This window comes from Zalophus californianus, chromosome 11 (genome assembly GCF_009762305.2).
Source record: "Zalophus californianus isolate mZalCal1 chromosome 11, mZalCal1.pri.v2, whole genome shotgun sequence".
NCBI classification, from domain to species: Eukaryota; Metazoa; Chordata; class Mammalia; order Carnivora; family Otariidae; genus Zalophus; species Zalophus californianus.
The window spans coordinates 29,653,095-29,675,940 of record NC_045605.1 but is presented as its reverse complement, the minus strand read 5'-3'; the positions used below and the strand labels follow the sequence as shown (position 1 = coordinate 29,675,940).

At 47.2% G+C, this 22,846-nt stretch overlaps 2 protein-coding genes across 6 annotated transcripts in view; one reads left to right on the top strand and one right to left on the bottom strand.

Moving 5' to 3' along the window:
* Positions 1-108: 108 nt before the first annotated feature.
* VPS26B (VPS26, retromer complex component B) lies at positions 109-22,450 on the bottom strand. Of its 3 annotated transcripts, none has more exons than XM_027579429.2 (7): positions 21,828-22,450; positions 12,565-12,721; positions 7,642-7,806; positions 4,747-4,922; positions 2,975-3,117; positions 2,472-2,573; positions 109-1,854 (listed from the first exon to the last, which is right to left on the bottom strand). In XM_027579429.2, exons 1-7 carry the CDS (start codon positions 22,048-22,050, stop codon positions 1,759-1,761), a joined length of 1,062 nt encoding a protein of 353 aa, XP_027435230.1. In that variant the 5' UTR covers positions 22,051-22,450; the 3' UTR covers positions 109-1,758. The 3 variants fall into 3 exon arrangements, with proteins under 3 accessions (XP_027435230.1, XP_027435229.1, XP_027435227.1); XM_027579428.2 differs by having other exon boundaries at positions 109-1,828; XM_027579426.2 differs by having other exon boundaries at positions 109-1,423.
* The window catches only part of NCAPD3 (non-SMC condensin II complex subunit D3), a 69,200-nt gene continuing 68,308 nt past the window's right edge, over positions 21,955-22,846 (top strand). For all 3 annotated transcript variants that reach the window (XR_003517437.1, XM_027579423.2, XM_027579422.2), the window contains exon 1: positions 21,955-22,081. The gene's annotated coding sequence lies outside the window, so the exon portion shown is untranslated. The remainder of the gene's footprint in view (positions 22,082-22,846) is intronic.

Genomic DNA, 22,846 nt, shown 5'->3' with positions numbered 1-22,846 from the left:
TTTCCACACCGGCCATCCACACCTGCTCCTGAAGTCGTCTGGGCCCCATAAGGGTGTAAACCATCAGCAGTTTCTGCACAGGTTGCCAGATGAGGGTACAACTGGAATTCCTTTCTCAGCATGTGCTTGTATAAAACGGGTGTTAATAAAACATCACTGTTCACCAGGGACCACAGCCATGGTGAAGGCAGGTGTTGTGCTGGATCAGGGTGGGAGTCTATTGCCCCTTGGGTGTGAGTGGGACAGTGTAAGACAAACCACAGACCCTGGTGGACCATGGACACAATGCCTCCAAGCCACAGGGGCTTCCTTTAATCAGAGACAACTGACAAGCGTTTTTGTTTTCTTTTTTTTTTTTAAAATACAGCCATTGAAAAGACGACACATTAAGAAACATGTAAACGCTGCAGCTGCTTAATTACAAGTTGCACTGCTTGGTTTAGTACCTATGCACTCCCAGGTATGGGGACCTGTAAAGGTGGGGGCGGGGCCTCCCCTCACCGCAGTTGCACAGACAAGGAGTGAATGGGGGCCGAGTGAGGGAAAACAGAAGACCTGGCTTATGCACAGCTCCTGAGAGAATAAAATCAAATTCTACCTTCTAGTTCTCCCAGAAGAAAGGTTTAAGATGTTAGGAAAGTTGGAAAATGAATTTGGGTTGTCAGTTGGGAGGCAGAGGAATTAACAGGTCCTTTCTAGTTAGAATACCAGCTATTCTGGGAGGCCCAGCAGAGCTTAATCTCATGTGGAAAAGGTAAGGAACACCGAACCTGCCTCCCCCATACACTTATGGCCCAACCTTGATTAAGTAATCCAGGGGCAGCTGGATGGGTAATCCTGATCCCATGGGATTGTCCGTCGCACCTGTACTCGGGGGTCCAGCATGGGGGGAACCACCTCACTTTCCTTGGTTCTGCCGTCCCCAGTCAACCTCGAGTGTCATCCCAGTATCCTTTCCCACCAGTCTCAGTCCTGACCCAGGAGCCCTGCCCAGTCAGAGGCCCATGACTGCACTGACTGCTGAGGAAAAGAGGAGTGCGAATTTTCCACACTAAAGGATGACAACAGGAACCAACCCCTCTGCTTTCCCAACTACGGACAACTCCAACCACCGAATATTGTACTCATTGGCCAGTGGGGTCTGCTTGAAGGGAAGGGAGGCCCGCAGGTCATTTCCAGATGAGGCAGAAAAGGATGTCAACACCTTTACTCCAATAGGCCCACACACAGTGCAACAGAGGGATGTCCCCTTCTCCTTTAGCATAACAAGAATACCCACAAGAGTTTTTATATACGTTTTTAAACAAAAACAATGGTCCTAAACTCTGGTCAGTCAACTGGTGAAGATGAAGACATAATTTGGCAAGCAGAATTATTCTGAAGTTGTGTAGCAGAGTCTTCTGCTGAGGCTCTCATCTCCCTCCTGAAACTCAGAGAGGAGAGGACATGGGCAACAGTAAGAAATTTCCAAGCCCCAATTCCCAGAAACTAAATGGAAGGAGAACAAGGAGTGATGAGGATTCATTCTTAGGGAAGCAAAGAGATCAAGGCCCCTTCCCGGGATCTCTTAAGGGAAACAGATGCCCTTGTTTAGGCTTGCTGTACCACACAGCAATACCCTAGAACCATCCAGCCCCAGGGGCTGGGGAGCAGTCACCATACTGCTTCCTCAGTGCGCTCGGCCCAGCCTCCTGTGTTCGACACTGCTGCCATTCACGCATGACACTGACCCCAGGCTGTCTCTGTGCCCAGAATTTCTCACAGGTGAGGGGACCAGAGCCAAAGGCCCTTCCACAGGCTTCTGTTCCAGGACGTTACTGGTAAGAGTCTGTAGAAGACGGAGAAGGGAGGTGCCTGGGTCCCAGCAGTGAGAGGCTAGAAAGGAGGTGGCTTGTGGAAACTTCAAAGCACCACATCCAAGACTCCCAAAGAGGTAGCTTCCTGATCTTGAGTCTCCCCCCGCCCCTGCCATTTAGGATAGGGTAGGGACAGTGGAGGAGAGAATAAGATGTGACTACCCCAGGCCCTGCTGGCAGCTCAGAATCCCAGGGACATGCTCAGATCCTGTATCAGGAAGCTCAGAGACCCAGGAGCCACGGATGCCCGCTCTCTGCTCTCCTGTAAAATGCAAGGCAGCCGCACACGGAAGGCCTCAACAGAAGGCTCTTTTCCCCAGAGAGACCAGCTACCGGGATGCTACCTCTCCCTATTCCCACATCAGCCGCAGAATCTCAAGGAGACTGCCTCCCAACCCAAGCCCCTTAGGTTCTTCAGAAAAAAGAATTTAAGTCAAAACACGATTTGTTTTCAGGTTGCAAGTAACGGGTCAGTTGAGCATCACACTGTCCTCCCCCTCCCCCAGCCGCTGGTGTTTGGTAGACGGGGGTGCTGGGGTGGAAGCCCAGCAGCTTCTTGGCTCTGGGGGCCTACTGCCTGCTGTTGTTGTCAGACAGCTGGCTGGGGGTCCGCACCTCACCCAGGGAGGCTGTACCCTCGAAGCGTTGTGAGGCGATGGCTGCCTGGTGGGACATGCTCTTCCGTACGATGTCACCTTTCCGCCACAACACCACTTCCTGCAGAATGGGGGGGGGGGGCAACATGCTACCTTGAGAGGGAGGCATGGGGGTGGGGGTTCCCAGAGGCTCCCAACTTTCTCCTCTGCTTCTCTCTCCCTGATGACAGCAGTTGTCCATCCCACCCCAGGGCTCCATCTGATGGTGTGGGCAGGGAGGGGAGAGTGGTCGCAGGGCCTGGGCCTGAGGAAGCAGACTCAATGTGTCAAGTGGGAACCCCCATTCTTGCTGTGGGACTCCCTCTCGGTGAACCAACAAGTGGCATAGAGACTAGTAAACTCTCTCCCCTGTACCGTTCTGCTGAATCTGTCGGAAATGGAACCTGATCTTCGCAGGAATGAAGCCCTTCCTGTTCTGGCTCTAGAGCCACCAGGGGTCTTGGGGAGGTGCCCGGGACTCACCTGCTGTTTGAAGTAGCGCCGTTCCTCCTCGTCTATCAGCACCAGATTGAGGTAATAGCGCACGGAGAACTTCTTGTTGATGTCCCTCATGGTGGGGGTGAGCTCGTAGCCCGCCAGGAAGAGCCGGATCGGAATGGACTCTCCTGTAAGGGCCAGGCAGGTATGAGAGCGAAGGGGAAAGTGGCCCACCCAACCTGACACCAAGTCACTCTCTGCCCACAGCAGGGGAGAGGCCACCTGAGCGTGTCATGGCACACTCAAGGGAATGCTTCTGCCTGGTGGGAATATTGCATTCTGCGGCTCAGTGATCTGCTGAAGCAAAACGTGACTCTGCAGTGCCACTTCAGGTCCCGCTGTGTGTTCTCTCACCGCCCCGATGCAGAAACCCGTGAGTATGAACAGCACAGGATACTACCACCAAGCATCTTTTGATGATATGTAATGTGTCTAGTCGTTGGGTTTTCACAAGCCAACTGTCAAACCCCAGCTAACTCATCATGTCACCCAGCAATTTCGATGCCACCTTCCTCCATCCTAAATAGCGTATGCCCCCCAAAATACATCTCCACTCTGAGATGGATTGGCACGGTGGTATAGTGGTCTGGAAAAGAGAAAATCCTCATTATGGCCTTAGTTCTCCATTAACCAGTTGTATGACTTCTGAGTTAGTCTATTGCTTTCTCTGGACCTTAATTTTCTCTTGTGGAAAACTGTGGGATCAGACTACATGGTATTTTTGATCTCTTTCAGCTCTAACACCCTGCCTTTCCTAATTTAAGTGAAAGGAAATTAGGGCAGTAATTCTACTGAGAAAGGCCAAACCTATAATGTAGTCTAAAGCTAAATATAAAATGTGCCATTAATTATCCGCTGTTTTGTCTTATTTCTCAGAGAAAATGACAAGTGGCTCTACCTGCACAACTGGTGAAAAAATGGCACATACAGAGAGTCAGGAGAGCTCAGTCCTGTCTCCAAGGACCTGCATGGTGACACTCAAGAATCTGCTGTCATTGTCCCCTCCTTCCACATGGAACACACACGTGGGGATAAGCTGAATAAAACCTTGGCGTAACCAAGCACTTCTAAATGAAAAAATACATTCTTCATGATCAGTGGCTGCAGAGCCAAAAGAACATAAAGATTGCTACTCCCAAATAATCAGATTCCCCAAATAACAAAGCTTTCCACTCCATTCATTTCAGATGTAATGTCAGCTCTGGGGGTGGACAGGGTGGTGCTGTCTTTTGTCCCATTCCCAGTGCTGTCTGTGGCACCTAGTAGTGCTGCCCAGAGTATCTACACTTGGTGAATGAATTCAGAGAATGAATCATTTTGCCAGAGCTAGAACTGAGGAACACAAATGATTATTCTGCATTCACCTCTTGCTCCCTAGCAGCAGAGAATGCCAATAGGAAAAAGTAGTAAAATGTTCAAACTGTATCTGCTAAGCCAGTACTCTTCAAGCTTTTGTTGTTGTTGTTATTTAAGAGGCCTAGCTCTTGAGGTGAAATCTCCAATACAAGCTCAGTATGTAGGTGAGGCCGAAGTGAAGCTTTTCTGGGTGAAGATGGGGAAGGAACTTGGAGTTCCACATACCCAGCCTTCCTTTTCCTGTTTATTGGGGTCCCCAGTGAACAATTTTAGATGAGAAAGTGAGAAGGTGAATAGGAAGTCTTACTTTAGCAGTATAGCCCCTCGAGCCCCTCCAAAACTCTGCGCGGGGCCTTGGGGGATGGGGGAGGCAGCCGCGGGCTGCGTGCTAGCATGCCCACCTCTCACGGGTGCCCCGTCCATGATCTCGTACTTGGCTATCGTGTCGTTCTCATGGTACACATTGGGGCCTGTGCCCGTCGTTTCCCGCTTGATGATATCTATCTCCATGTGCTTGATTTTGATTCTCACCAAGAGGAAGTAGATCTTTCCTACAATGACATCTTTCAAGTGGTATCTGGGGAAGAGAAAATAAGATGTGAATACGGCAGCCAAACTTTGCACATTTCCAGGTCTCCTGGGTTTTGGGGGAGGGAACACCACCAAGCAGGTTGGCTGTAGACGGAGTCACAGTGCACGCTCACCCATGTTCTTACCACAACTGCCCTTGCAGAATGATTTCCCAATATGTTCTCTATCGGAATCACAGTAACTTCTGTCCCGTTTTTCCATATGCAACTCACAGGATGTTATATCACCCGTTCCATCATAGCTTGCCCATGTGATCTATCTCCTCAGCACGTTTATGTCTTTTATACCTTTTGTGTTTATATTGCTTTAGATGTCCTGATGTATGGGAGGCCAGCCCCACAAATGCAGGAACCAGGTCTTGCTCTTTCTCTCTGAGCTCACAAAATGTCTTTTGGGAACTGGGCCTCAGCTGCCTGCAGCAACCAGTTTTGTCTGCTGGATGTGACAGCCCAGGCAGGAGCGGCTGAGCAAGATGCATGCATTATGCTCCATCAGCACCTTCTCCCCGGGCCCTGCTCACACGGTTTGTGCTCTGTGAGCTGTTATGAATTTGGCCATGCTGCATAACACTTTCTGACTTTTCCAGCATTTCTCTTTGAGTTAGTCTGGAGTACCAGTGGTCTGCATGTGCACAGCCCTGTATCAGGCATATAGGAAGAGAGGAAAATCTTCAAACCTGAAGCTCAAAATCATGGGACAGGAGTGTTGGCAGGGACTTTAGAATTTAACCTCCTTATATTACAGGTGAAGAAAAGGAAGTTCAAAGAAGATAGACACTTGAACAGGATTTGAGTAGGGGACAGACACAGGATATGAACCCAGGTGCCTAATTCCTAGGCTTGTGTTCTCCCCACTATTTCATGCTGCCTTTCTGCTCACAGTCTAACTGGGAAGACTGCAGACACTCTCAGTAGATAATCTAAGAACACTTACAAAATCAAAATGGAGGCTGCTTGCAGCATTTTAGAAGGAATGCTAAGAGATCATAGATTCTAGGGATTTTCAAACTTTGATAAATGGAACATTCCTTTATTCTAAATGAAATCCTATGCGGAAGCATTAATACATGAGAAACTCCTGTGGAGGGCCTAGAACCCTGGGCCCCGCTCTTCTTTCACTTCATCCTTTTTGTATGTGTTTGAAACCCACTAGCCTGTCTCCACAAACATGATAGTACCTGCTAATCTTACCCCTAGGGCAATCCCCAATGGCAGAATGGGACTGTATGATATAGACAGTGTGTTCTTACACGGCAGCCTGCTCTGAGAAGGCAGGACAGGTCTGAACATCCAGTTCCTGAGGTCAGGGGATGGACTCTCCAGAGCGCCCTTCACATACCACACGTGGTCTTGAACATCGTGCTGACAGCTATTTTGTGCTCCTCCTACAAGGTGGCGCCGCCTGCCAGCCACCCCCTTTACTAGGTAGCTGGAGCGGGGGTGGGCACACACTTTTGGTGGCTCCTTTCCAGAAGGCCCACAGAACCCTGAGGCTGTGAGGAGAAAGGGGCAGAGGGCTGCTTCCTTACGTGTCCCTGCCTGGCCCAGATTAACCTCCCTTCCAGCTCACCCTACCCCATTCCATAGGTGGGGCCTCACCAAGCAGGGCCCATTCTGGGTCACGAGTGGTTCCAGGCCAGGAGCAGGGGAAAAAACAGGCCTTTCCCCTCACCCCTGTTCTAGGAAGCATGTATATTGCTAGTTTTTAAAAAAGCCCTGTTCCTAACCCCCACTATCTGACCTCCTGGATAATAGTGGGTCTGATATGAGCGTCTCCCTGATAAGAACCCTAGAGACTCTAATTTCTTTTTTTTAGCTCTCTGTGAATAGAATACACTTTTACTTTTGCATATCTGATTTTCAAACATTTTTAGGAATGTATTATATACTGAAAAGAAAGATGCTTGTGGTACATTTTTGAAGTGTCAGTAAGTTTCGTGATTTGTAAGCACTTAAATATTTTCTTTTTTTTAAGATTTTTAAAATTCATTTATTTGAGAGAGGGAGCGAGCGAGCACAAGCAGGGGGAGCGGCAGAGAGAGAGGGACAAGCAGACTCCCTCCAGAGCAAGAAGCCCGACACGGGGCTCGACCCCAGGATCATGACCTGAGCTGAAGGCAGATGCTTAACCAACTGAGCCACCCAGGCGCCCCGCACTTAAATATTTTCCTGTTCAGACAACAAACAGTTTAAAAAGTACATGGCTTCCCAACTTGCCAGTTAGAATAATTTAAAGACCTTTACAAAAAGGCATCAGATGTTCTTTGCTATAATTCATTTAAGTTCAGGAGGAAGCAGCAAACTATGGCCGTTGCATGGTTTCTTCACATTCATTTCTAAGAGACATACTGTATATAGGATACAAATGCTAACAGGAATGGTATTCTGAGATTATTCTCACCAGCAGAAGGAAAGAGCTGTATCTACATCCAAAACAAATAACCTCAGTTTGGCTTGACCTTGAAAGACAATGTAGGATATTTAACTTAAATGTAGTACCTTCTTAATTTCAGTTTAGTTTAGGTAAAATGAAGTTTAATTTCCTGGTCTACCTTTCAGCAGATATATTCACAGTACCAGGTCAGTGGCCTCCCCTATAGCCTGGCACGATGAGCCAACCAAGGCTCCACCCGCTTGTATTCTCATCAGGTCCTATCTTAACCTCCCTCAATAGTTCTCCATGACTGTGGGGCCCCAGATACTTACTTGGACTTATTATACTCAAACTCAATGTGCAGGCAGTCCTCGATCCCAACCTCCATCTTGATGGAGGAGTTCAACTCTGGGTACGTGCTGAGTGTGTGGACTACAATGTCCATCTCTTTGACGACATCATTGAGGCGGCGGCTGATGGTGGCTCGAAGGAAATACCTGTAGGAGATGGATGTGTCGTGAAGGAACACTCCCAGTCTCTACATGCTGCCTCAATCCATGCACCAAATAGACCCAGTGGAGAGAAGCCCTTATGGTGGTTAACCTTTGGGGCTTTGTATTCCTTTGAAAATTTACCCCTGTGGACCCTCCTCCCAGAAAAAAATGAACATATGCACTACGCATGAAATTTCACAACTACAGTTCCAGGGAGTTCAAAGACCTTCCCCCCAAATACCTTTTCGAGTCCATCCTCTCGGCTCAGAGCACTGCCCCAAATAAAAGTGATTTCTCTGCTCTATACTCCCACAGCAATTTATCCTAATGCCTTTCATGCCCCTCACCACTGCCTACCATGTATTTTTGTACGGGTTTTTCTTCAACTAACTCCTGGGTCTTCAGGCACAGGGATCTGTCTTACATTCTTATATTTGCATGCCTGTTTATTTAACAATATTCAATCCATTACACATTTTCCAAGTCCCTCAAATTAAACGGGAGGGATAGGGAATGGAGAAAGTAAGTCAGCTCTTCATTCAGCAAATGTTTATTGCTAGGCATAGGATGAATAAGATATAGTCTTATGGGAAGCTCACAGTCCGCTGGGGAAGGTGGGCCAAGAAACAGAAATAATTGAACACAGAGCAAGTGCTAATTTAGGTAGAGCAATCAAGTGCTATGGGGAGAGAAAAAAGGACACTCAGGCAGAGCAGACCTTATAAGTAAAGCAGCAGAGGTGGGAGAGGTCCTGGTTTGAACAAAGAAAGTCTCTGGCTGAACCCTGGATCCCTGGGGAGGTGTTGCTGTGGTAGAGGACAAGTGGGGAAGAAGACAGAGACACAGCCCCTGAAGGGCTTAGCGTGCCAAGCCCGACCCTCCGGTCAGCTGCTCAAGCACGGCCAAATCCCAGCATCCTTGTCCCCTTGACTTACTCTATGCTAATACCCAGTGACTGGAGGAACACCCTCTTAATGATATTTTCTTCTAAACAAAACGTAGATAATCTGCACTGTTCCCGGAGAAAGCTGCCAACCAGATCAATGATACATTTAGGCTCCTCTCCTCTGTGTGGTCCTGACCGATGCTCAGCAATCCTTTTATTCATCTCAGTAACTTCTGCCACATTCTCCAAGACACTAATTTGTTCCTAACCCTTTTCTAATTGTTCAGGCTCTCAAGCCTCCTCTCTCCCCTCTCTGTAGAAAACATAGCTTTTACTCTACTGAGAAGAGGAAGGCCTTCCAAGTCAAGATTTTTAATTCTCTCTCTTCTCTGCTTGGTGCTGTTTCTTACTTTGGTCCTAAATGTGTGTCTGTATCTTTGCCCAACCTTTCCTCTTTCCAACAGCACCTCCATCTCTCAAGACCCTTCTCCTCCTCCATCTGGCAGAATGACTTTCAATCTGGGTGCATATTACGACCACCCTGGGGCGAGGTGCTTCCAAAATCCAGATGCCCAAGCAGAGCGGACATTTAACCGCTCTGCAGAGGTACGCAGGCATCAGCATCGTCCGAAGCCTCCCAAGTGATTCTAGCACAGGAGCTTTGGCAGAGAACTACTGCCTGGCATCTCGATCCTTCAAGTTTTCCAATTTCCTTAACATATAGAATCTCTCTCCAGTAAAGGCTTCCTCCTTTGAGTTTATACCAAGACCCAAACTCCTCAATCCCCAAAACACTCTCCAGGCCTTGCATCCCTGACTGTTTGTGAGGGACAGTGGTCGCTGAGGTCCTGTCCTAACCACTACAGCTTCTTCCCTGCTGCCAAACCCAGTGGCCTTGCTTTTTCAGGTTCAGTTTTGACACTGGAGAGTAAAACATTTCCTCCTCCTTCTTGAAATGCTCTTCCCATGGTTCCATAGGAGGGCTTTACCTGCTTCACCCACCCCCCTTCCTATCCCTCTAATAGGTCCTGCCTGGGCTCTTCTCTCCCTCAGTTCTCCTCCTTGAAAAATGTACCAGTTTCTACCTGTGAGCAGAGGATTCCCCAACAGTGCATTTCTCTGTCCTGAGTGCCAGGCTTGCATTTCCAATTGTCTAGTGAACTTTCATACCTCTCTATTTTGCCAGTGCTTTAGACGTTAAATTGGATGAATCATCTTCACTACAAACCATTCCTTCTTCCTGACAGCTGTCTGTCTGCACCTACATTCACTGGTGAGTTCTGCTGCTGTCTGTTAAACTCTTCGTTTGCTCCCCACTCCTGCTGTGTCCACTACGTAAGTGTCCACTTGAGGTAAGACGCTCAGGACCTCGACTAGTCTTCCAACAATTTTGTCTCTGCGCTCTACCCATTCATCAAATAGGACATGTTGATTTTATATTAACCATCCAAAAGAACCACTTCCCCACCTAAAAACAAAGAAAGAGGAGTCTAGAGCGATCTTTTCATGTTTCCCCTCTTCCTAAGCAGTAAGATACAAGCCCTTCATCTGCAATTGACGTCTATAAGCTGCCCTTAACTAATTTTCCCTTCTTGATCTCCCTCACTTTCTCAACATGAATCCTAATGTCTTCATCTAATTGGACAGCAACACCTTTTTCTCTTTTATTCATTTATTTATTTTGTGGTAAAATATAGAAGTTCAGAGTATACTACCCCAAAATATGCCACTCTGGCATAACGATTATATTGAGCTGAAAGCAACTGACAAGAAGCAGACACAAGAAAAATTCTCTGCCCTCCCCACCCTCTACCAGGAAGAGCAGGACATTCTTACTCGCCAGAGACAACTGCTACCAGCCCAGAGACTGCACTAGAGAAATCCACATAACAAATCTTGCTAAAAGGATTCTTACCTTCCATTTGTTTCTCTCATATATTTACCTTCCTACAACTTGTTGTCCCTAGAAGCTCAAAGTCCCTTTCCTTTGTCTTGTCACTTCTCTGTAAAATTACCATTCTTCTGTTAAGATGCTTACATAAGCTCCAAGTCCTAACCACCCCTTTGCGTTTCCGATCCCTGAGTGCCATGTGTATGCACAACACACATGTGAGTTAACCGGTCTGCCTTTCTCTTGCTAGCCTGTCTTCTGTCAGTCTGATGTGCAGGGCCTAAGCCAACGAACCTAAGGTGGATAGAGGAAAAAGGGTTTTCTCCCACCTACAACATATATAACAAAACTTAACATTTTAGTCATTTTTAAGTATACACTTCAGTGGCATCAAGTACATTCACATTGTTGTGAAATCATACACGACTTTTTATGACTGGCTAATTTCACTTAGCATAACGCTTCCAGCATTCATCCATGTTGTGGCATATGACCGGATTTCCTTCCTTTTTTAAGGCTGAATGATAGCCCACTGTATGTATATACCACATTTTATTTACCCATTCATCTGCTAATGGAATTCAGGTTGGTCCACCTTTTAGCTGCTGTGAACAAGCAGCTATGAATGTGGGTATACATGTCTCTGTTTGAGTCCTTGCTTTCACTTCTCTCGGGTGTGTACCCAAAAGTGGAATTCCTGGATCATATGGTAATTCTATTTTTAATATTCTGAGGAATCACCACCTTTCTCTCTGACTTAAAAACATTTAAGAGTAATCCACTGTAAAAAATAAAATTAAATAGTAATAAATCCCACAGTCAAGTTTTGGTGACAACTAGATAATCCTCACAGTTGTGAAGTTTTTTCTGAGTGCAATTATGAAATGCTGTCTCTAGTTTGAGTAATGTCAGTGATTACACCTCTCTGCAAAGACTGAAAAAGAAGAGCCTACAATCACTCTTCTGATGGAAGAGGGGAGACCAGGGAGAGAAGAGAAGGGGAGGAAAGGTCTTGCTGCAGTCCGGACCACCAGGCCTGCAGGTGATGAAGATGAGCTGATCTTGTAAGATAGCATCAAGACCTGGAACCAGGTGACCAGCGTGACAGAGGAAGTCTGCTTTATCTCAGTGACATCACATGATCTCAGGTTATATCCAAGAGTCTAGAGCTTCTCTGGATCTTTTTTTTTTTTTTTTTTTTTCACCCCAGAGGCCTTGGAATCAGTCTCCATCCTCAGAAACTGGAACACTAAAAACAGTCATATGTACTTAAACTGTGTTAATTTTTTAAAAACTCGTCATACTGTGTTATGTTTTACGCTCCCATCACCCCAAAAGAGGGAGGACCGATCTAGAACTAGAATCCAAATCTATTCTACTTTTCAAGCGAGAAAGCTCAGTGACAGAGCTCGGGATCACATTGCTGTTGTATAGCAGAGCTGGACTGAGGATCTGTACGTCCTGATGTGCAGCCCATGGTATGCTGGGGACAGCACAGAGCAGTGTATAAAAGCTTACTGTTGAATCTTCAGGAATTTTAAAAAGCTGGTTGTTAAACATAGCAATTACTTAAAATTAAATTATAAAAACTTATAATTAAGGTTATATGAAAAACAAAGGTAATACATACTAAAAACTCATTGCTTCCTAATAATTTTGCTACATTTTACAATTCTCTCTGCTCTTGCGGGAATTTACATCTAGCTATGTCAAGGTGGCTACTGTACATCTCTCCCCAACTCTGTAATCAGGGACATTAGGTTGGGAGCTTGATATTGGCCATGGTGGGAATATTTACACTACAGAAACTGACAGTTTTCAGAAACTGAAAAACCAGGGCTTTTCTTCCCAGAGAGCCCATCGTTAACCATTTACCAGCACACCACCGGCTCTCAAGCTCTCTTCCTTCTTGATACCCATGTAAAAAACCTCAGAAATGTGGACAGCTTCAGGGGAAGATGAGGAAACAGCAGGCACAACTTACCTTAGTTTCACATTCTGGCCTGTGTATGACTCATACGGCTTCTCCACGTGGGTGAATTCAAAGTCGAAGGCCTGTGATTGGCTAATTTCTCCGGGCCGGGCCAAATCCTTCACCAGGGACACAAACTCATGGTGGTTCCCGCGGTCATAGTAGAGCTCTGGAGAGAAAGCATCAGCCTCTACTACCAGACCCCAAGCTACATGGGGCTTAGCAAGGAGGCTCCAGGATGCAGGATCCCCTCTTCTGAGAGAACCCCCCCAAAACAAACTTCCCCTGGCCCTTGTTTCCGACTCCCTTTCTTTTCCTAATCTCACTCCTTCACTGCATTCTCCATATACTGATCTCCTTCCTTCCCACACTTTCTACACATTTCAGTTTTATACAGAGGAATCCAGTGGCACAGTAAAAACCCAATATAACCGGCTCCAGCATATCAGGGCAGTACCTTAGTGAGAGATACATCAGGGGAACTGCTATCAAAAATACTACATTGCTTTAAAAACATTTCTAAAAATATTTCTAACTTTTGAAGGCATGTTCATAGTTCTTTAATCATATCCTAATAATAACCTTCTGAAGAAGCTAGGACAGGCCTTGTTACCCATTTAACAGAAAGAAACTGAGGCATGGCATGGTCAAATGATTGGCTTAGAGTCTCATTGCTGGCTGCAGAACTGAGATTAGAGCAGATTTCCTGCTAGAATGAATCTATTTCTATGACCTGGTATAATGGGAGTAAGAACATTATATTTTGTAAGGTTCTGCAAGAATTAGAGGGAGTAATGCAGGTAAAGGACTCAGAATAGTACCCAGTTGATTAGCAAATATTCAAAACATATTAGCTGCTAGCTGTTATGATCCCTCAAAGAGGAATCCACATGGCCAATCTGACGCAGACGTTTTAGTGTTATTCCCTCCATCTAAATAAAGGGGGTTCCTCAACTTCGGTGAGCACCAAAATCAATTGGAGGGTTTGTTAAAACCAGATTGTTGAGTCCTGGCCCTAGTGTCTGGGCCCAAGAATCTGTATTTCTAATAAGCTCTCAGGGGATGCTGGTCCTGCTGGTCCAGTGACCACACTTTGAGAAGCATTGCTCTAAATTCATCCTCCTCTGGAAATAGTTCTGGCATTCAAAACTTAATTATGAGTTTATGCCATCAATTTATCCTCCATTATTTTATACCTATTTGTACTCTGCTATTTAAGCGTTAACTTTTCTAGATGCATGGTCTTTAGAGCTAAGGCCTAGTTCCTGGCACCCCTTCAGTACCTGGCCGTGCAGAGGGAACACTTAATACTGACTGTGAGTCTACATGGCCACGTTATAGTCAAGGTACCACCCGTCGGGCATTTCTGGGCTCCAGTCCTGTGCAAGGCTACAACCTGAGACAAGGTAGATCAACAGGGGAAATAGATCTGGTAGAGTACACTCAGTACTACTGCTGTTGGCTGCTTGGGGACAAAGAAACGGGTCCACAGAGAGGAGTGTCCAGGACAACAGCCTACTAGGCCAGTTCCCGTATCTCCAGAGCACAGCAGGCAAGCTCTCTCAAGGACAACCTGGGCTCAGGGCAATGGGGCAGAGCTGCATTTGGGTGGGTCCACCTCAGACAGCACAAGGTCTGAGCCCCAATTGGGACTACAGCTAAGTGCCCAAGAAATGCAGTGTCCAGCCCTGCCCCCAGGGAGAACCATGCCCAGATAGAAAAAATGGTTTCAAGTAGTGCTTTCAGTCTGAGTACAAAATCAACCCCTTGCTGACCTAGGAGCTGGTCCTGACGAGCCTATTCCATAGGGAGCCTTTCCTCCCCCCCCCTCCCCCCTGGACAGGGAAGCATTCTAAAGCAGAGTGGGCTCTGTCCTAAGATTCATCCAACTCAGGAAGGTGGCATTAGTGTGGTTTAATCCCAAACTAGTGCTGCCACTTCTGTAAGAATTTACATTGTATTCTGTGATTACAGTTTGTTGCGGATTTCCTATACAGTTACACTTTAATCCACTTTATATTACAACCACCTTCTCTTCCAAATACTAAATGGAATCAGTAGCAGGCAGCATTCTGGGTAGTGAGTAATAATCCCAAAATTGCTAAATGGGAGACCACACTTACAACCTATAGGGGGAAAGGACAGGGAAAGGTGAGCAATTCATTGCTTCTATTTTAAAATCCAATAACTATGTCCCCCAATAACTGTAAGGAAGTGCAGTGATCAGGTAGGAACAGAACCACTGTGACAAGGGCTCCTTCACTTAACTCTCACTGGTCAATTGCTACATAAGTCCTTGTTGATGGTCCTGACACCTATGTGGCAAGTGACCTCTGAACTGGTGGACCTGGTGTCTTAGCTCCCAAGCACTGGATTCTGGCCATAGTTTCAGGTGACAGAAGAAGGCAGAGCATGGCCCAAATGTCCATGAACTTTAAATGAGAAATCCCAGAGTCAACAAAAAGATGGAAAGAGAAAGATGGAAAAATACACAACTGTGATCACACATACCAAAGGCAACATGAGAAACAAAACAGAGGAGGACCCAAGAGCGCTCAGAGAGCACGCAGACGGCCAGCATCTGAGAATCCTAGCAAGGTTATGCCTGACCCAGCAGGGGCACCTGGCTGTGGCCACCTTTGGCACCTTTCCTGCATAGCATCATGTTCTCCCTAGTGCTTTTCCTCTGGGACACATGGCATTAAATGTCACAGAAGAGTGGCAGTGTGTAGCCTGAGTGGAGCTGGACTGGGCTTTTTAATTTATAATTTATATGCCATTTGCAATGCTCTTGCAAACACTGTGGTGCAAAGGGATAGAAATAGCAGCCATACTTTGCTATTTGCCAGAAAGTTTGGTTTTCTCTCACATAAATTAGAACAGAAACTACAAGGCTGTTTTAACAAGAGGTTGGGCCATCAAGAGGCTATAAACTGCCAATATTCTATCCCAAAGATGCAATGACAAGTCATCCCTGGTTCTCCCCAACCTCCAAAGCCCTCAGCAACCAAGCATCTCAAGCTAGAAGTAGGAACTGACCATGTTTTTTGTTAAGGTAACTTCCCCGTCTTGAGCCTCTTTCTTGATTCCAACGGGAGGAAGTGACTTTTGTAGTCAGGATGTTTTCATGATGAAACTTGCCACCAACGGCCGAGGAGTGAATTTGCCACTTTGGAAGGAAACTGAGCCAGCTTTGCCTCACAGGTTCATCATTAGAGACAGCCTGAGACCTGCTACTGGGCTGGGGCCACGTTTGGTCCAAGCTTAATGCAGGTCTTAGAAGAAACATTAAGTCAGCAAGGGCAAAAAGACCTCCAAAGAGACCGTCCTGATTTTCCCAGCCACTACCTGCTGACTGGCAACCCCATCAAGATTCAAGCTGGCCACATCCACTCAGATCTCCTGCAACCTGGAACACTTGCTAGAGCAGTAACCCCTCTGGGCTGCCCATGCCCAGCAAGATGCAGCTCTGCTCGAGCCCTGCAACAACTCACTAATAGGCCACAATCAATGCACTTAATCTCAATGTGCTTTTTACTTAGATTTTTATGGGTTAATGAAATAAAATACAGAAAGCCTCTGGAGTTTTTAGAAGTACAGGCTTGGGGTGCCTAGGTGGCTCAGTTGGTTAAGCATCTGCCTTCAGAGCGCCTGGGTGGCTCAGATGGTTAAGCGTCTGCCTTCGGCTCAGGTCATGATCCCAGGGTACTGGGATCGAGTCCCGCATCGGGCTCCCTGCTCCTTGGGAGCCTGCTTCTCCCTCTGCCTCTCTCTCTCTCTCTCTGTCTCTCATGAATAAATAAATAAAATCTTAAAAAAAAAAAAAGCATCTGCCTTCAGCTCAAGTCATGATCCCAGGGTCCTGGGGTTGAGCCCCACTTCAGGCTCCCTGCTCAGTGGGGACTCTACTTCTCCCTCTCCCTCTCCCCCCAGCTTGTGCTCTCTCTCTCGCTCACTCTCTCTCTCAAATAAGTAAATAAAATCTTTAGAAGTACAGGCTTAGCTGGTACTGATGGGTTCAGATCCGTCCAGTGTCATTACTTTTTTTTTTTTAAGATTTTATTTATTCATTTGAGATAGAGAGAGCAAGAGTGGGGCGGAGGTTGGGGGGAAAAGCAGAGGGAGAGGAAGCAGACTCCCAGCTGGGCAGGAAGCCCCGGAAGTGGGGCCGGATCCCAGATACCAAGATCATGACCTGAGCAGAAGGCAAGAGGCTTACCTGACTGGGCCACCCAGGCGCCCCCAGTGGCGTTACTTTTAAAAACTTTTTTAAAAATCCAGATTATTATCTATTTGGTTTTGGAGGACAGGGGTATTCATATCCGCCCGTCTTTGTAAGTTTGATCTTCTAATTACCTTTGGTTTATTTAACCCCACTAGTCTCCAAGACGGCCCAGCTCTACCTTATATCTTGCATTACAGTTCCCCAAATGAATCCAGCTGAAAAATGGTCTCTCCTAACAATTAAAAAATTTCCCTCCATGCTTCTTATATACCACATTACATTCTTCTAAAATGTAGGCCATCCCATGCTAGAGTGACATGGGAGATGCCCTCCCCATACATTGTTGGCTTTATTACAATAGAACAAGCCATTGGAAAAACCAATCTAGGTGCTGCAGGAAGAAACCCAACGTGGCTCAAAAACTTACTGAGGGTAAGAGAAAACACAGACAACACAGGTGAATAAATAAGACCTTCTTATACTCTCAGGGGGCAACACTTAAACTGCAACATCCAAGTAGTTGGTGTAGAACTGAGTGAATCACAGGTCTGACAACTCTTATTTTCTTATATACAGGGAGAAATCATCCTCAACTTGGCATAAGAAAGTGTGATCAAAGAAATGTGCAACAGCAAGTGAACCGACATGAGCTTTAACGTTTCTGTGCCCTAGTTCCCTCAGGGAAGAGGCTGTGCTCTGGTGCCTGCTGGTTGGTGAGTCATCTTAGTTCTCAGTGGCGTAGAGTAAGGGCCACACCTCGCTTACCAATGCCTCGGCCCCAAGTGCCAGCAGGAAGCCTTCCCTCTTCACAGTAAGCAGCAAAGCAAACCTGCACTCCCCCTTTCCTTCATTCAAGTAACTCTGGTTTATCTAGGAGGGGTTGAGAAAAAAATCCAGAGAACAGCTCCCATAAATTCCTAGATCTGACCACATAACCAGTTAGCAAATATTTATTGAGCACCTACTTTGTGTTAGCCACTGAGACTAGAGATAAGCCACCACACTGATGATGGACTGAAGGCAGTCCCTGGTTTTCAGGGACTCAGGAAAGCAGACCAGAGGAAAAAAAAAATCACAAGTTTGTCACATCCTGTTTGAAAAGAGGTACTAATGAGGCCTGTGGAAGAACAGTGGAGGAAGGGCTTGAGTCAGCCTGGGGAGCTTGGAGAAGGCTGTCAGGGATACCATGTCTGCTGGGCACTTTAAGAATGGGTAAGAGCTTGAGTGCAAGGTCATATCTTGCAGCAAGATGTTCCCATACAAAGGGAAGATACCAAGATTCTAGAAGGAACGTATTTTGAGGAAACTATAAGAGGTGAGGGTTAAGGGAAAGGGAGAGATGAGGCTCGGGAGAAAGGTAGGGCTACTCAGGAAGGAGCCGGGTATACTTTTGCCCTTTAACCAATAGGACGTTGATGAGCAGAATTTTAAGGAGGGGACTGACAATGTCAGAACTGCCTTTTAGAAAGTTCACTCTTACAGAAGATTAACTGAAAGGCGAGGAAAGCAAAGGCAGGAAGGCCAGTTAGGAAGTGGCCACAGAAAGAGATAATGAAGGCAGCAGTGTTGGCAGGAAGAGGAAGTGCAGACTGGGGACGTATTGGAGAGCTGTTGGAGAGCCGACTGGGCGTGCGGGAGGAAGACTTAGTCTAAGATGACTTCCAGATCTTGGAGGCTGAATGGATGCAGGTGACATAGGCCACAGTGGAGCAGACAGGACAGGAAGCAGGTCTGGGGCTGGAGCAGAGAAAGAACGAGGTTTCTGTTTTGGATGTGTTTCTGAGGGACCTGTGGGGTATCCACGTGGAGGTGCTTAGCAGGCAGTTGGAGACACAGGCATGGAACTCAGTAGAGAGTTCACGTCAGGACAAAGAAAGAGGTTGGTAGTCATCAGAATATAAAAAGACGCAGAAGTTATGGGTGCAGATGAGACTGCCAGAGTAAGTTATAGAGAAGGGAGAGGAAACAAAAGTTACCCCTGTCCCTGCCTACCTCTAAAACCAAGACTGAAACAGGAGCTTTTCTGAGCAGGGGCTGGGCCACTATGAGGAATGGGGTCCAGAGAGGTCCAATGCAACAGAAAGCCAAAAAGCTATCCCTGCAAGGACTCTGTGTAGAGACCCTTCACAGGTTTCCACTTGGGCTAATATGCCGTTCGGGAGAAGATAATGGAAGGCAATGGGGGAAGCCAGACAAGTAGACCAAAGGGAAGCTTAACCTGGTCCAAACATTCCCCATGGACCATCTGCACAGGAATCGGGGTGACTGCAAGGTGACATGTTTTAAACATCTAGTGCCTGGAAACTTCTTGATGGGTCAAGCTTAACAGGGAAAGAGAAAATGACAATAATCATCTTAACTTCCTTTTACAGAGTACCTATTATGTGTGCCAAGACCTGCACATCACATATATTATCTCCAGTCCTCACAAGACTCTAGCAAAGACTGTGCTATTACAAACTGAGCCCTATCTAATTTAAGTCACCCTGTCTGCATGACCCTCAATCATGTACCAGGCTGTCCTTCTATTGAATACACAAGTGGGACAAATATACTTTCATCAGGAGGAAAAAGAAATCAATCATAAGGATAAGACAGTTAATTACATAAAGCACCTGATTTTCAAGCTGTGGAACTGTTCCCCAAAAGAAACGAAGGAAGGAGGGAAGGAAAAAAGAAAGAACCAAATCCAAGAGACTATGGTTTATAAGAACATTTTTGAGTTAAAATGGAATTCAATGAGGAAGGTGGACAAGGCACAACGATATCAACTTTCTTACTTCCATACAGCAAGACCTATACTGTACATCATTCATAGAGCCAGACCTAGGAGCCAGATCAAAGCTCCACCCACTTCATTCATAGTCAAAGACTGCAATGAAGGAGAAAACCACACTACCACAACCTTGGCGAAGTTATTCACTATCCTCGCTCTGGTGCTCTCAGATCACTCGACTGTTGACACAGATAGACCATACTCTGCATGAAGCATTATCCCTTGACAGCTCAACATTATTCTCACAAGGTGATTTCGTTATCTCTGCTGTATAGGTGAGAAAACTGAGGCCCAGAGAGGCATACAGCTTCCTCAAAGTCACAGGGTCAACAACAGTCCACAGTGCTCAGAGGCTCAGGAAGAGTTATCAATGGAAGCTAAATGGTTGGGAGAAAACCCAGCAGGGATGATGATTCAAGGAGTTAGACAAGAAACCAGGAAGGACAGATAAACTAGTAGCTCCTTCAACTTCCCTTTCACTTAGACTAGAGGGAGGCTTTGACTCCATTCCTGAACAGCTTATTTCACATTGCTGGGGTGGGGGTCACTCTGGTTATCGTTCACGTATTGATGAGGTATCACGACCACCTGGAGTGATGGTAAAGACACAGACTAAATGTGCCTGTTTATACACTTGTATTACAGAGCCAAAGAAACCATCCAAAAACTTTAAAACTACTAAGTAGGCAAGTACTTCTCAACTATCTCATACATTATGTTTAGCATAAAATGCTTTGGATTCATCCTATCGACCCAGTCATCCTTCACTAGGGTGATTTTACCCTCCAGGGGACATAAGGCAATATCTCAAGACATCTCTGGGGGTGCTTTTTGGGGGTGCTTCTGGTATCTGGTGGGTCAAGGCCAGGTTAATATCCTGCTAAAAATCCTGAGACAACAAAGAATTATCTAAGGCCCAAAATGTAAACAGTACTGCTGTTAAGAAACCCTATTCAAGCTAGAGGCGGGAGAGTAGAGGGTATGAAACTCACTCTTTAGCCCCTTTCCAGCACATAAAAGGCCACCCAAATTCTGGATTTAAAATAGCAAAAAGGTTTCCTCTATGATCAGCCAGTCTTCAACCTAATTTCATTTTCTCAAATACCAGAGGCAAACACTTCAGCCAGAGCACTGGCCACACAGACTCCTTTTTCCAGGATTCCTCCTACCTGTGCCAATGTTTCCTGCCCCTGTAAAACAGGAGAAGAGATTCTTTGCTGAACTCTCAGGATATGACAGAGAGTATTTAACGAGCTTTCCCAGGAAGTCTGTAAGAATAGGGTCATACATGCAGCCTTTGCTACAGGTATGAATCTTTTGCCAGAAGTTTTTTTCAGCCCACATGAGTATTTACTGTGAATCTACTCCTGACCTAATGACAAAGATCATTTATTTCAGAAGTACCTGAGTTTCTAAAAACACAAGACTTCAAATAGTCTTAGAAATAGTGACAACCCCACTTTGGCAGCTCCCAAACCTTCTGTATTGTTACTGCCTTTTACTTAGTTTTAATTATTAATAATTATGTTTGAAGATTGTTGGAGCATTGAGAAACTTTGATCATTTAATTTTGGACTTAGAAGGATCATTTTTTTTGTCTGTAAGGAGAAAATTAGTCAACTGAAACTAGCTAGCATTCTAATGAAGAAGTCTTAGAAACACAGGCTAAGTAGACAGAAGGAAGACTGCAGGGCTTCTTTCTCAAAACAGGTCCAAGGATAGATCAGAGCTAAGGTGAGACAGTAGGGTGGTGACCTCTCTCCCACATCACATGTAAAAGAAAAAGGGGGTGGATGGGAGTGAACTAAGTGAGGCACAGAGGACCAGCTTAACTTGGGTCTGACAGTTGTGGATGTCCAGACAATGGCAAAAGCAGTACTGGAGAAAGGTCTCCCCTTAACAAACCCACCTGCAGGCTATGGCAGAAGCATCTCGCTCGGAAATCCTGGAGGTAGGAAGCATAGCTAAGCGCACGCCGAAGGGACAACTAGGGTATCCCAGGGCAAGGTGCCCACAACAATGAGGCTGTCGGCAGGGATGCTCCCCGTGGCCCTCGGCCACCCCCACCGTCCTGGCGATGCGCTGTCACTTTTGGCAGGGAAGCCGGCAACGCAGGGGCAGTCGCCGGCCGGCTGGCCTCAGACTGCAGTGGACAAGGGGCTCCGAAAGGCCTCACCGGAGCTGGGCCCGGAACCACCCCGCTCCCCCACCCCCAAGTCGGCGCTCTGGCCCGGCGGAGGCGGCCGGGGAGGGAGGCCCGGGGTGCCCACTCACCGATCTGCCCGATGAACTCGATCTTGATGCCCTGGTGCTCCAGCCGCTTGTTGGGGTTCTTGAGTGCGAGGCTCACCTTCCCGGAGACCGTCTCTCCGTCGTAGAAGAGGAAATATTTCTCCTTCTTCCCGTCCTCCGTTTTGTGCTCGGCCCGCTTCCTACTCTCCGCATCGTTCAGCAAGATTTCCACCTCCACGCTCTGCCCAAAGCCGAAGAAGCTCATCTCACCGCCGGGCCGGACCGGGCCGGTTTCGGTAGGACCGCTCCTCTCTGCGGGGTGGGGGCCCTAAGCAAAGGCCGGAGGGCTGGACGCTGGACCCAGCTCTCTGCCAGACGGGGGGCGATGGCACGACTCCCGGCTCCACCGGGAGGGCGCAGGGCCGGCTGCAGCGCCCTGGGTACCAGTGCTCTGCTACTCGCCACTCCCGGGCGAGCCCGAGCCGCCGACGGCAGTGAGGGGCTAGGGCAGGCAATGCAATTGGAGGCGGGCAGTAAAAGGCCCGGGCGTGCGTCGCCGCTGCCGCCCACCGGGTGGGGTGCGGCGCTTGAGCAGCACGGCGAGCCAGCCCCGGCCTCTGGCAGTGCAACGCACGGAGGTGCTTCGGCGGCTCCGGGCGGGGGTGCGGAGGGGGCGGGGGGGGGGCAGTCTCCAGCCCGGACACGCCGGAGACGCCGCACGCATGCGTTCTCCTCTGCCGCTGTAGCTTTCGCCACCCTGCCGCCGGGAGGTGGGCTCATTGCGCATGTACAGTGGTAGACAGAGCGGCCTGTCTTTCCCTTAGTTGACATGGCAGTTACAGCCTTTTTCCAGGGTTCGGGGCCAGACGTCCCGTAAAATTAAAAGAACTGCAGATACCATTTCGGGTTCTTTTGCTTTGTTTTGTTTTCCTTTATTTTTTTAGTTCGGTAAACGTTAATAAGTACAAGGTTCGAGTGGTTGACGGGGTAAAGGTAGCCCTTTGAAACGCACGGGAAGCGTCGCTTGACTGGGGGCAAAGGTGACATTTAATACAGGAAGG